At 36.4% G+C, this 15,483-nt stretch overlaps 1 protein-coding gene across 3 annotated transcripts in view; it reads left to right on the forward strand.

Annotated features, from left to right (window-relative positions):
* LOC100863684 (uncharacterized) overlaps nt 1–15,483 on the forward strand; it is a 66,086-nt gene that overhangs the window by 4,493 nt on the left and 46,110 nt on the right. For 2 of the 3 annotated variants that reach the window (XR_004224738.2, XM_003692938.4), the window contains exon 1: nt 9,984–11,812. Coding sequence is in view for 2 of the 3 variants with exons in the window: in XM_003692938.4 (XP_003692986.2) it covers nt 11,679–11,812 (134 nt within the window). In the remaining variant the exon portion in view is untranslated. Of the gene's footprint in view, nt 1–9,292; nt 9,387–9,983; nt 11,813–15,483 lie in introns of those variants that run through there. The other variant, XM_086910312.1, reaches the window with a different exon arrangement.

The raw sequence follows: 15,483 nt of genomic DNA on the forward strand, positions 1-15,483 counted from the left end.
CTTTCGTTTTTCTTGATTTATAATATTTTTTCTATCGCAACATAATATTATTAAACCGAAGTTTTTATTCCATCATATATAGATATAATTTCGGTAAAATTTTACGACTCGTATAACATAATAATACATAAACATAACACAACCATTGTATGTCTGAATGTTTTGAAGATTTTATAATATTACGTCATATTACGTTACGTCACGTGATTATGTTGTTACGAAGATTTGTTGAAGATCTCGTGCATCAGAGAACAATTTCATAAATAAATATAGAATATAATTTAGATTTTTCCGAAGCATAATTTTTTCGCGTATAATCCGAAAACAAAATAAGATCAACTTGGAAGCGAGACGATCGAAGCCAGAGCGTGTCGTGGCGAATTTTTTGATCATCGTTGTGGAACGATATTTCATTTCGCGGGTACACCTGCGGCAGGTGCAGTTCCAAATGAAAATAAGAAATTCACGATTTACTTGGCAAGATTTGACTAGCGAAAAGAATGACCGATATCGTTCTGGAACTGCAGTTTTTCGACGATTAAAAATCGTTAACTTTTACGCGCCTCAATTTTTTTTCTCTGCGCACGCGCGGACCAACTGTTTATTCCTTAATTTATCATTCAATTTTTCATCGGCGGCCATTTGCATAATTAACATGTATCTACATATACCGGATTCTATTCGATCGTTCGATCGTTAAAAATTACGGTCAAGTTATCGATTCTCTAAAAAAATATATAACACGATGATTTATCTTCGGTTTATTTCAATGTTAGTTGAACACTCGATCGCAATATGGATGGATACTTTCTTCGGAATTGATTACGCGACAAATAAAAATATTTCATATTTTTCAATAATCGAAGATACGTAACTTTTTTCGATACGAAACTTTGTCGAAGGAAAAAAAAAAAAAAATGTGTTCGTTCAATATAAGGCCGTTTAAAGCGCTAATCGAAAAATTATAATGGAAAATAGAAGATATAGATAAAATAGTCATCGATAAAAGTAATTGAAAATTGATTTAAACAGTTTTAATCAGATAAGAAGATAAGTTGATAATATTTATAAATTAAAAATTCGGCAAAAATTACACTAATCGCTAAATTCAAAGTTTATAAAAATTTGGCAAGTATTTCCTCTTTTTCTTACTTCTTATTTATTATTTTCATCATCGTTTTGACCATCGATAAATGCACGTTCCCGAATTATTTTCTACAATTTTCTTTTTTTTTTTAGAAACAAGCGGCAAAGATCGATGTTACATAATTTGTGTACATGAAATAATAATATACAATTAATTACGTACACATTTATTATATTATGTATACTTTGCAAAACTATCTTCTAATAATTTATATATATTTTAGATATTGTTTCTTTTATATAATGCGATCCAATTATTTTTCTCGACGGTGTTCTTGGGTATTGTCGCTATAGTTATCGAGCCGCAAGGTCAATAATAGGCTTCGTCGTATATTATCCGGTTAAATCGTAGCAAGTAGCTATTGATACGTGCGACGGTTACGAATCGTGGCGTATCTCTCGTACATACATTCGGACAAACATTCGTGATTAGTGAAAAATCTGACACGTTTCAATGCTTCGTTCGAATTGTTTATCTCGTTCGTATACGATTCGAATTCTCCCCTCCCCATACAATAACACGTTCGTTGTTTCGTTCTCGAACTTTGTTTTATCGTTAAGGGGAGGGGAGGGATGATCTTTCACATTTTTTGATAATCGCAAAGAAATGAATAAAAGGAAAAACCATGATAACATTTTGGAAATTTCATATTTTGGAAAAATGGTAGATTTTTAAATTATTATAAAAATTACGAGAGACTGTGTAATTTTCTTATGATCGTTCCCTAATGATCGAATGTATCTTTCGTTCATAAACAAATTTTAATGACACAGAAATCTTAAATATAACGGCACAATGTGATCATGTATCGAAATTCTATTCCGCATATAATCACAATTGACCTATAAATTGATCTCCAATAACGTATCCAATATATATATATATATATATATATGTATGCGGATCTCTTTGCACCTATGGAATAAAGAAAACACACGCGTTACATGCGATCGATCGTGCGCGAAACGATTCAACGAATCTTTGAATAGCATCCACTTTTCGAGAAAGTGGAATCCTAGCATTGATTTCACCCAGCGTGGGATGTCCGGAGAGTTGTCGGGATGGCGCAATAAAAAGAGCGTATCAGAAATTGTGCTGTAACGTATTTTCATCGAGTGCTTCTTTAGCTCGCACCGCTCTATTTTTAACGAACGCACGTTCGTTCGATCGCAAAATACAACTCTCGTTCGTAAGTGCACGCTCGTAGAAAAGCATTAGGGGGAGGAGGCGCTTTTCTTCTCCTTGTTGGCCATTTTTTATCTCGCCTGTGCCATTTTCAAAAAATTCTACTACTACTTCTTCCACGCGACTCGCCTCTCCTCACGAATCGAAACCCGAAAGAAATCCAAAGTTTCAACCAATTATTTATCGAGTCGAGACTCGAAACATCCATGGTTTCTTGCTCGAAGGGAAAAAATTGAAAATTCAAACTCCTGCCGTCGTATTTTGCTCTCTCGATCATCGTTCACTCTCGAGATAACACGTAACCGAGAAGAATAGAGGAGGCGAGGAGAAAAGGCGAAGGAAAGAGGAAGGAAGATTGAAAAATATGATTAATTATCGCGTAATGACACGGGAGAGAGAGAGAGAGAGAGAGAGTGAGTCGGTCGTTGGAGAGTTAATATCGAGCGAGGTCTGATCCTTCGAAATACTGCTGGCGTATCGCTGGGGATAGCCGTTCCACGTGTACGTCTTGCCCCGTGGTTCAGGGGCAAAGGACTCTGCCTCTGGTCCTGCCTCTCCCCCAACTCTTCCTCTCTCTCTTCCTCTTTTTTATTCTTCTCTCTCTCTCTCTCTCTCTCTCTCTCTCTCTCTCTCTCTCTCTCTCTCTCTCTCTCTCTCTCTCTCTCTCTCTCTCTCTCTCTCTCTCTCGTGTGTGTGTGTGTGTGTGTGTGTGTGTGTGTGTGTGTGTGTGTGTGTGTGTGTGTGTGTGTGTGTGTGTGTGTGTGTGTGTGTGTGTGTGTGTGTGTGTGTGTGAGGCGCTGTATGTGTACAGTTACACGCGAAATCCCCGCGATATCTATCCAATGTCTCTGGGTGAACTTTCGCGATTACATTTCCGCGAAGGTATGTTGCCACTTTACCTCGGGACGTAAAGTAAAAGAAGGGAAAGAGTTCGATCGAGCCGAGTAGCGGATCCTCTCGCGACTAAACTTACTTGTTCGTACCGTTCGATTGTCAAAACAAACGATCCCCTTTCTTTCCATCGATCCGTGTAAACTCCGTTTATATAAGGACACTCGATTGGATTCTCGAAGGAGCTGTTAACGACGAATGCGGGAGGATGCGGTTCGAGAATTTTACAGAAGAATGGCAAAGTTTCGACAGAGGAGAGACCGAGAAAACTGCGGAAAAGCTCTCACAGGTATATTCATACGGCCGCGTTAGCCCAGCCTCCTATCGATATCTATTTCACCTTATCTATTTCCCTAACTAACGAAGAAAGGCGAGCAAAAGTGGAAAAAAAAAAGAATTGCGAATCGCACGATTCTTGATATTTGATTTTCTTGAGATATCACGTAATTGAAGAAATAATTGACACATTGTCTCCTTCTATCCGTTACGAAACTTTATATTCGAGTCCTTCCTCCGTGCCTACCTGTGTACTTACCGTACCCGTTCAATGGGACAAACTCGACACTCGGTTTAATATATATACATTCTTGAGTCAAAATCTTTCTCATCTATCATCTTACCTGTTGAGGCAATCACTTTTTCCTTTACCTCTTGGTCCCCCGTTCACGAATAAAATACATCGTATTTTCGATCTTCTTCGATGGCCAGCCTTATTTTTCCACTCAACGATTCGCGATAACGGCAATTACTTAATGAAAATTACTGGGTTCGCTCCATTACTCACACTTGCTAATCGCGCCACGACGACATTGCATCGTTGACGTTAATCCAACCATTGCTCGAAGCTGTGAACGATTGTGAAAAAAAAAAAAATATTCTTTCTCGTTGCTCGCTTCAAAAGGTTGTTCTCGCGCTTCGTCGAGACGGCACGGCCAACGGCGGATGATCAGAGACACCCTTTGAATGGATATCGATCGAAGAGCAGGAGCGAGGAGGGAAAGGAAGGGGCATTTCGGATGATTCGCAAAATAATAATCGGAGAGAGAGAGAGAGAGAGAGGAGAGAGTAAAAGTGAATCGGTAGGTGATCGTCGTTAACGGTTGCGCTACTCGAGAGAAGAAGAGCGGAGGAACGACGGGCGGTCGCGCGTGCACCGACACGGCCCACAGAGTTTCGTCGTGGTTGATCAGGAGCGTGTCGATCGTCGGCCAGACCGAGCACATGCACGAACACACCTCGGGCGGGGGGAGTTATCCTCGTGTAACCGTCCTCCCTCCTCCCCCCATCCTTCCTTAACGCGTTCCCTTTTCGACCTCTGTCTTCCTCTCCGCGTTTCTCCCCTCCCCTTCTCCCGCCCGTGACTCGTGCATTCCTCCGTCCACGGCCCCGTAGGTTCACCCTACGCTCGACCAGGAACAACCCCCCCGAAAATCAGCCCCCTGAACGAACAAAGAGTCTAGTGTCTAGACGGGTGGATATTACCGGCGACGACAACATGCACACACACCGTGTTTCGTATTTTCTTTGTTTCTTTCGCCCGCTCGATACTTTCACCGCCTCCGCCGCTACCTTTGCCCACCCAGCTCCCTATTAAAAAACACACGAGAGTTACGCTAATACACCGGCCGTCCATGCCGCGCGTTTTTTTTCCCCCGTTAAAATCGTTGTCGTGTTCCACCATATCCACCGCCTCTGCGGACGGGAGGGAGGAGAGGTTATCGAGAGCGACCACGAATCTTGCACGAATCTTTTCACCGATAATATTGTACACGGTATACTTGTTGACGGCAGGTTTGGAAAATTTTTCGTCAGTTTCGAACTCGAATTTTTGAGATCTTTAATAAGTTTTTAAAAAAGTTTGCGAGAGAGGTATTTTTCGAATGTTTACGAAGCCGTTGTAGGCTTTTTTCACGCGCGCGCCAAATTCAAATCGTCTTATACTCCTTCTTATTTTCAAATATCGAGATACGAAGTATAATGTAATTAACCCTACGGGCGATTTCTCCGCCGTCGCATCGAAAATGCGCTCGAGAGGGATGGTCAGCGGCCGCGGTTACGCCTCACGATTCGAGTTGCTTTCACCGTGTTTATCGAAAAAAAAAAAAATTTTCGATAAAAACAAAATATCGATGCTACGTTTCCAGAGAAAGGTACTCGATGCGCAATCAAACTCCGATCGCTCGTCACATCGTACGATACGCGACATCTTGTGCAAACCGACTATAGTCCGGTATACCGGCTATAACCGGTATAGATATATAATATCTCAATGGCATCTTAATAAAGCGATTATAATCGATCTTAGTATCTCATTGACATCTTAATAGACCGATTATAGTCGATCTCAATGGCATCTTAATAGAGCGACTATAGTCGATCTTAGTATCTTACTGGCATCTTAATAGAGCGATTATAGTCGATCTCACTGGCATCTTAATAGAGCGACTATAGTCGATCTTAATACCTCAATAGCATCTTAATAGAGCGACTATAGTGGATCGTAGTACCTCACTGGCATCTTAATAGAGCGACTATAGTCGATCTTAGTATCTCACTGGCATCTTAATAAAGCGACTATAATCGATCTTAGTACTTCACTAACATCTTAATAGAGCGACTATAATTGCTCATAGTATGTCAGTAGGATCTTAATAGAGCGATTATAGTCGGCCGTAGTATCTCACTGGCATCTTAATAGAGCGACTATAGTCGCCCATAATATCTCAGTGACATCTTATGCAGAGAGACTAGTCGCCCAAAGTATTTCAGTGATATCACCTTATGCGACTTTAGTCACTCGTATTATCTCAGTGGCATCTTATGCAGAGCGACTATAGTCGCCTGTAGTAGCGAAAGGGTTAATATAGTGAACTTACGTTAGATTGTGCGCAAACATATAACTTTTATCTTTAGTAGCTTTCTGCGAGGTATCTCGCATCTCGATACGATTAAACGGCACCGATATCGAAAAATGTGGCCGTTTCGATGCAAAGATTCTTCTCGCGTCATTTCTTTCTGATCCGCGAGCCTCGATTTTGAAACGATTTTGAAACGAGTGCATCGCGGTTACCTCTCGTCACCTTATCAGTTACGCGGTATATCGCGCACACAGCGAAACCTAGCGATAGTAGAACGATGTCGACGACCCGATGTATCAACACAGACCTACCTGACGCCAGGTTCTAGATACAGACATTCCACGAGCGTGTGTGTATTCGTTTCTCTCTGTTCTAAAAGAATATCGAGAACGGTTTCCCGCCATTCCCTTTTTTTAATAAGATTCGAATCGATATCTTTATTCGAATTTTTTATCGCTACGCGACTTCATCATCGTTTCAAGTATCCTGCGTTTTTATCTTTGCCTTTTTCTTTTTCTTATCCATCCTCTGCGATACGAAAATTTTCGAATTCGAAAATCGGATCTTTGAAATTTATTACGAGTAGAAAATTTTGTATTTCGGAAAAAATTTGAATCAGCTTCGCAAGAAAAATAATCGTCGTCTAATCTAATAAGATTGAATTATAATTTCAATTTGATTCGATTAGATATAATTTTTCTTCGATACAATTACGGATAACGTAAAAATGTGTGTTACGTAACGAGTAAATCCTTAAATATAATATAAATTATTTATAATATTTAAATTATAATAATTATATTATATAATTAATTAAAATAAATCCTTAAATTAATATAATATAGAAGTCTGTTAACTGACCTTTTTTTTTTTTTTTTTTTTTTTTAAAATTAATTAGTTCATTGTAGCGATTATATTGTACATATCCGTAATGCAATATGTAACGTTGTTGTGTTTCGTGTTAAACACGTTTGAATACGACAAAGAGACCTATGTTTTACGACATGTACATTCGATTTGCCGCGGAACAGGAAGACTTAGAAAATGCAGCAGGACGATCAAATATAAAGAAAACCACTGTACGCGCAACAACGAATCGAATCGATTCCGAGTATTGTGTTCCGGGTATTGTAACGAAAGTCAATATTCCGTTAAAGAACACTCTTATCGATAAGAACGATAAAGAGAACGGTTTCGTTCTGGCTGATTGCACGAAAATATCCGCGGAGCTGCACAGACACGAAACAAACATTTTCACGCAAATTTAACCAAATATTTCCAACCTATCCACCTTCCTTCTTCTTCTTTCTTTTTTTTTTCCTTCCGTCGTTTCATTGTGATCGAAAGTTGTCGAACAACGAAATTGAGACGCAAACTTGAAATTCAACAGAGAAGAAGAAGAAGAAGAAGAAGAAGAAGAAGAATTTAGAAGAGCGCAGAGGAAAAGGTAAAATCCGCACAAAGTGTCGTGTTGATCCCGAGCAACATCAGCTGATTGTTTCGAATCACCGCTGTTATCCAAGAGAATACGCAATCGGCCCACGCCAACTCGGTTTATTCGTGCCTCGAATTACTCCGATTACCCGTTGCATCGATGAACATTCGTCGCTTCCGATTCAACCAGTCATCCTTTCCTCCGCCAAATTACAACGATAGACACGTTTCCACACCGAGTCTGTGCTTATTAATAGCAGCTGAAGATGTTTCCCTCGCCGCTCGGGGAGGGGGAGGAGGAGGAGGAAGGATTGAAATTTATTTCGATGAGGGAAAGTATTGGGCGTGGGTGGAGGTGCAATACGTTTTCGAGTGTTATCGTTTCGATCGATCTGATCGTTTTTTTTTTCGATTGGATCGACGGAATTTTAATAATCGTTGGAGAACGGAACGATGGAATATCTGTCTATTCGAAACGATAACACAGTTTCGAATACTTGTTGTTACGATTTAAAATCAAAACGAAGAAAAATTGTTATTAAAAATTTCATACGTTCGCGATATTACAAGTGTCTAATGTTATTTGTAAATATTAATCGAATATATTCGTATATTTTTATAAATTTTACTTTTAATGAAATTTCGATATATCGGTAAAGAAAATTGCGAAAATTGCATTAATTTATATTAGAATTCAGAATTTTTTAATTAAAATATTTTTAGATGCGTTTTCTTGATATTATCTGATATATATATATATATATATATATATATATAGAAATTAGATTAGATTAGATTGATTCGAATTCTTGTAAAAGATTATATAAATTGGGATATTATGAAATTATTTAATGTATATAGAAATTTCTATTAGTATAATCCATTCTTTGTTTTTTTTTTATTATTAAAAGCAAACGATTTAAATGATACGAAATGAAAATATAAAGAAACAATAACTATTACCTATTCTTGTATTAACAAATTTTAAAAAAAAAAATTTGAAATTGATTTTTAAGAAGAATAGAATTTATATTGATGTAAAATAAAAATTTCTCAAGTGAAAAGGAAACGTGTATATATATATATATATATATATCTGGTATGTTAGATTATTCGCATGTGTCCATTGGTATGGTATGATATTTTAAGAAAAAAGTATAGCTTTGCATCAAATATTCATTGGATCGATATAAAAGCGTATACATAAAAATCATTTCATAGGTCGAATTTTCTACATAGTATTTCCTTTTCCAACAATCTTTTCAACAACGTTTTCAAACCTTTTCAGACATCGAACGTATCAAGGAATAAATTCAATTCTACTGGAAGAGAAAGGAAAATGCAATAGATTTTTTTCGAATAATAGTCGTAGTTTCAAGATTATACAGTTTGAAACAAGACAAGTTCTTCATTATCTATAATTATCTAAATCTGTTACCGCATTTTCAATATTATTTTTCATGTCACAGATACGATCAACTATGTTGCAAATAATTTGCGACGAGATCTTTTGATCATAATGTCGGTGCATGTAATGCAACGATGTGTCTTATTTTTCACCGTATATCATAGTATCGGCGTTGATGTCATCTATTTACGTTTCCAATTAAACGTTTACAATTTTCCGCATCGCGCGCAATTTTCCTTTCTCATTGATCCAAGAGTTTTTTCTTATCCCTATGTTTAATTAACGAGCATTAATGTTGAACGATTTCCTGGAAAGATAAATTTCAATAATACAAAACTAATAACATTATCCGGTTTTATTTACTTTCAGGAAAAAAATAAAAAAAAATGAAGGATGACGTGGACGAGGATGATGCTGGCGCGTTGTCTTCCACTTCTGTGCCGGAAACAACAATCTCGTACGGGTAAGAGTTCAGTTTTTCTATTCTAAATCACGCTCAAGGTGGAAGCTCGAACTAATAAACACGTCAAGTCCATGGTATATTTATTTCGTGCAAAGAAATGTATTCCGATTGGTGCGAATTTGTTCGATATAAAACGAGCGATACTTGATGTATCGTAAGTTGGAACATTCCGCAAATACGAAAAGATAATTATAAACAGGATGGATAATAACGTTCCATCATATGTGTTATTGTTCTTCGTTTTATTTGTCGCGAAAGTTTAATTTATTCTAATGGAGCGAATTATATTTTTAAATTAAGACATTACGAAGAACAAAAGATACCGTTAGCAAGGATATTCCGTATAGCGCGAGAGCGTATATAATACTCGAATTCTCGCGCTTAAATTCAGCAAAACACGCGAACGAAAATTTGTTTCTTATCGCGCGAGTGGAAGCAGCCTTACACAAGGGATCCGCCTAAAAATGTGTTGTTATCATGCTGCGCGTTCCGAGCGCGGATACCATTGGAAGAAGACGAGGGGAACGACGATTGGTCGTCTGCGTGGAGGGGGGTAACGTTGATTGTTACGCAGAGTGGGGGTAACGCTCCACCGGCAGTTCGCATCTGACTATCGTACGTGTTGCGTCTTGACGCTCTTTAAGCTGATTTTGGCAAATATTCATTTCGATGAATATACGTATTCTCGAAAATATACGAGGCGTATATACACAAGTGTTGACGCTTTGACACGCTTTTAATAAATATCCGCCGTATTATCGTAAAGTAAACCGTAAAATCGAATCGCACTGTTTGTCGTATCGATAAGCGATACATCGTAACTGTTCGAAATCGACGTTCAATCGTGAAAGTTCGCGTGTGCACTATCCATATTGTCATTACTCGAAATATGGCATAAAGTTTGCGGTTTAATATCCGTGGAATGCATACTCTACGTATATTTTCTCCGTTCTAAGAGACATTTGGGACAGTGTGTCAAGGCTAGAGATTCCACGAAGTAACGTAGTGCCTTGGGTCTCGTTTTATTACGTTTCACACGATGTAATGGAACCTCGGAGCGGGGGGGGAGAAAGATCAGCGCATATGCATCTGAAACGCGTTTTGATCCGATGGTAACTGCTCTTCTGCTCGTCGATCGATGCTCTCTTGTGATCCGTATGTGTCTTCGTGTACGGATTTCCTGCTGTGCCGGGATCTAGAACACGGTGTCAAGGTCAAGCGAATACGACGAAGAATTCGCGTGCATGTCAAATATTCGTAAACGGAAAGGCAGAGAGGCAACCGTTCCGATACGTGACATCTTGGTTCACGAAGATCGGTGAATATATCGGTGGAATTGTCAAACGCGTAAACGTGGGTTAAATCAAGCGGGAAAAATCATTACCACGATCGTTACGTCACGACAGTTTGAAGCTAGTGCGTTCCAGACGAAAAAAATGTGATTTTCCCGTGACTTATCTTGAAAAAACAGTGTGTTTTTGCAATTTTTTTTTTTCGTCAATGCAAGTTTTGACATTGCATCGCTATTACGTTGAGTGTATACGCGTTCATACACGAGAGAAAGAATAACAGAGATTTGGCGGGATAACGAACTAATCGTAGGTTCAATAGGAAAAGAGCGTAACTATCGATAAAACAGTTTCTCTTTCTTTCTTTTTTTTTTTCTTCTGCGTATTTTTTTCTGTGTAACAGTGCCTCTTCATCGTTTCATCGAAATTTCGATATATTGTCGAATGTTTGTTCGTCGTCCAACACAGATAGAGAGGTTTTTATCTGTACGCGAAGAAACAAGCACGAGCGATCGTGCGAGTAAGATTAACCGGCGACCTGGCTAATTTTAATTCGCGCAACAAACAAGCCGCGAAGTTGTCGCGCGATAACAGCGGTACATCACAGTCGTAACGTTGAACGTCGCTGTTTGCGCGTTCTCCAATATGGCGAACGACGCCGAAGAAGAGTTTAGTGTTCTAAAAGTTTCTTCTTGAATAACACGTTCGTTTGAAGTTCATCAACAGTTTTTTCGTTGTGCAGGTGTGCAATTAACACATAGAAGTGTACGGTCCATGGAGTAAAAAAAAAAAAAAAAAAATCAAAGTGTCAAAAGATAATCTTTAAATTAAACAATCGATACTCGTTTCTTGTACAATGATACGCAAGGATAATCTACCGAATTACAATTTGCACTTTGATCATATGTACAAAAAATTTAGAGATTCGTGTACTTGAATCGATTCGCGCGCATCGTTCAACAAAATTGATTGATACGCGGGTATCGTTCGAAAAGTGTCAACTATGTGGAGCAAATCACAGGAGCAAGTGTACTTGCATTCTCAACAACAACAAACGCTTCATCCGGGGATCATCGGCACGACCGATATGATGCAACATCATCATTCGACCGCCACCATGGATTTGTCGATTCCAAGGTCAGATTCGTTGTTCTGTTAATCATATAAGGTCGGAATGGATGCGCCAAGGTGAACGGATATGCGTGTAATCCGTGTAATGTTAAGGTTCAATATTAATCGTTTTGAGGTTAACCCTCGCATCAGCTAGGGTGAAATATTTTCGTTACGTAATTGATCGAGCGTGGTTTTATTTAACCGTGATAGAAAAAAACAAGACGGAATTTACATTTACTACGCAATTGTGAGTTGCATATGAATACATATTCCTTGCTTATTGAATATTCAAATAGCAAAGTAAATAAAGAAACATTTTTTTTTTTATTAAATAAAAATTCGATCTTTTTGATATTTTGCATAAAATTCTAGAATAAACGTGAAATCGAAGTTCAAGGTCTCGAATCGATTGGCTGTTATGAAAAAATATCGATGTTTGTGATTTTCATATCGACTTATCTAACATGTAATTGAAAGTCAAATTGTTTTGCTGCGCGATCAGCAACTTTTACACGCGATTCATTCGTGCATATTCATTTTAAAGACGCGTTAATTAGAAACTCGACTCGTTCGTTTCAATTACTCGTTTATCATTTACGTATTTCTTTTATAGAAAAAAAAAAAAAAAAAAAAAAAAAGATCGACATTCGCTTTCCTATATTTTTCTCTTTTTTTTTTTGTAATCGTATTTAGGCCAACATGCTCAGTTTCAAAATTAATGCAAGAGAGATCGGTGCAAGTTACGAACACGTACTAGCTTGGGGCATACCGAGATTGCAAAGGTCACGATATTGCTTCAACCTTGCAATCTATATTCTACCGACAAGTCGAGCATAGATAGCAGTTGACATTATGTTTATTATCAACGTGTATTAACGGTCCTCGGAGAGTTTTACTGTAATGGATTAGCAGTGTACAGATTGGTCCATTAAAAATTAGTCTCGAAATACTAAAAATTTTTTTAGAAGAGTTTCTACAGTAAGATTATTCTTGAATATATTAAAAAGATACTTTTGGTTTTCTTTTTTTTTTTTTTTTTTTTATCGTTATTAGGATATCACGTGAATTAAATTTAAGATTTTTATGGTTTATACATATATATATATATTTTTTTTTTATTTTTTAGAAACTTTCAAGATTTTAATTTTCAAATTTTTGAAATTTCGAAATTTTAATTTCAAATTTATAGAGAGTTAAAAAATTTTTAATATTCATGTTTTTCAATGTTTCAAACTTCCAAAGATTCAAAAATTCTCTACAAGATTAATATTTTAAAATTTTAGATCAATAATTGCGTTAACGTTTTCCTATCTCTTTTTTTCTACTTTACATTAGACGCAGATTAGTCTCATATGATGACCTTCCTTGTGTATCGGTCGCGCGCTTTTATTTACGATGCAAAGTTTTAATTTTAAAATCGTTCGAATATTATCAAAGAACTTTCGATACGTATTTTTTAAAAATAAAATATTAATATAAGTATATCATCATCCACCAGAGATGCATGTTGTTATGTTCTAAAATTAGAACGCAAGAGTAAATCAACTTTATTTTCTAATCACTTTCTTTCGACGATTAAATTGAAATCCGTTGAATTTTCTTCGAAATTTTCGTTGAAATTTTAATGAAAAAAAAAAAAAAAAAAAAGAAATCATAGCGTAAAATCTTACAGTCTTTGTTCGATTCGATCGTATATCGATATATAATACGTTTTTTTCTTTCTATTTAACAATTTAACGATCCATATATATATATATATTTTTTTTTTTTTTTTACAAATTGTATACATACAACATACTTACAATTATCGTAATTACAGATCGTATAAAATATCGCGTACACACATTTCATTACACGTGACGGGTGAAAATCGAAATTTACGAACGAACGATACACAATGTGTTGTTCCTACGAATTCGTTCGTACGAGTGTTACGTGAAATTGAAGAACGTCGACGACGTCAATTATAGAAAAAACATTTGCCTCTATACGAACACGTTCGAAGGTATATGTGTACTTTAGAAGAATTGTATGGAACGTTTTAAAATATGTCGTATAATAACATTATCGTTATTTCTTTTCTTCTTCCTCTTCTTCTTCTTCTCCTTCTTCTTCTTCTTCTTTTTTCCTTGCAAATTGCAAAGAATTTTAACCATAATATATATATACGATTCGAGCATTGAATATTAATGTTCAGTTATAAATCGTTAGCCGATGGAAATTTATTTTGTACGTCTTCGAATGGTTAAATTGTATGCAACGCGAAGTAGAAAAACGGAATGTTTTTTTCTCAGATTGCCGGAGCTATTAATACTTTGTATTAATATTATGCGCGTTACGAAGCGCGATCAAGCCGATTAGACAATGAAAATTAGATAAGCTTACATTTATCGATAATGTAACAACGTTGTGTACGTGTATCCAGCGAGTTAGTTACGCACGTGCAATTTTTTTTTTCTTTTTTTTCTTTTTTTCTTTTTCTTTTTCTTTTCTTTTATCGTGCGAAATCTCGTTTTCGGCGAGCGATGCGCAGTTTGCATAATAAGTTAATTAACCACGATCGCTTTTACAAATATCCACCCGCGGTGTTAACGACGTTGTTTCCGTATTCGTGCAACGAAGATCTCGTTTGCATATTTCTTAAGTGGCTTTCGATGGAGTTGAATGGAAAGAGCAAAGGGTAGAGTCGTTTTTTTTTTTTTTTTTTTTTTTTTTCTCTCTTTTTCTTTTTCACGAACCAGTCCAACGAGTCGAACGGAGGGAGGATCAAGTGTACAATTTGGAGAAGGAAATGGAGCCTGCTACAGTGGCTGGAACGAAAATAAAAACGAATTGATTGATATCCATCGTATCCAATTATCGCAACTAGCAAAAATCACACAACGATTCACGTTCTCTTCGATCGATATCGAATAAGGGGAGAGGTGTGTTCAATTTTGCGATTTTTCGATTCAATCGTAGTCAGAGTTTTTTTTTTCGCGAGAAACGGAATTGCGATACCGAAATTGAAGAATAATATATGGAATTATTATTGAAAAGATAATTTCAATTCGTCCGATCGAATGTAGAACGCGAGTTATTTTCGAATGAATGCATTTGATCACATATTTGCAAAAACGAAGGCATACGGCTAATATAAAATAGTTAATTGCATAGAATATATTTATATCTTGTTTACATGCGAATAGTTTATATAATTAGAATTTCTGAATCTGCCCACTATCTATTTGAATAATACGAGTTCAAGTTCAATGATGGATTCCATTAACAAAAGTTCAAAAGATAGTATTATATCATATATGTCGAATTAGAATTTTTATTTTCGTTTCAATTGTGTACTCGTTAATTTTTTTTTTTTTTTTTTTTGAAAAATATCACAAAAGTGTTATTAATGTCGTAAACATAAATAAATATTAATTAACAAAATTATAACAGTTATGTAACAAAATTCATAATTCTGTCAACTATAGAAATAATTATAACTTGCTTTTAATTCACGATATTCACGATTGCCTAATATATATATATATATTATTATACGAGGAGAAATAGTTTCGCGAAAATTTTCCTCACGAAATAATTCTAATTCAGAGATTTTTTTTTTTTGATTTGTAATTTTTGAATTCGTTCTAAAATTAAATTCTTGTTAAATTCTTGTAGGCTTTAAAAAATTGTCTTCTTTACGGAAAATCTTG

The sequence above is a fragment of the Apis florea genome, unplaced genomic scaffold (genome assembly GCF_048593485.1).
Source record: "Apis florea isolate Af1SG1 unplaced genomic scaffold, ASM4859348v1 contig_3170_pilon, whole genome shotgun sequence".
NCBI lineage: Eukaryota > Metazoa > Arthropoda > Insecta > Hymenoptera > Apidae > Apis > Apis florea.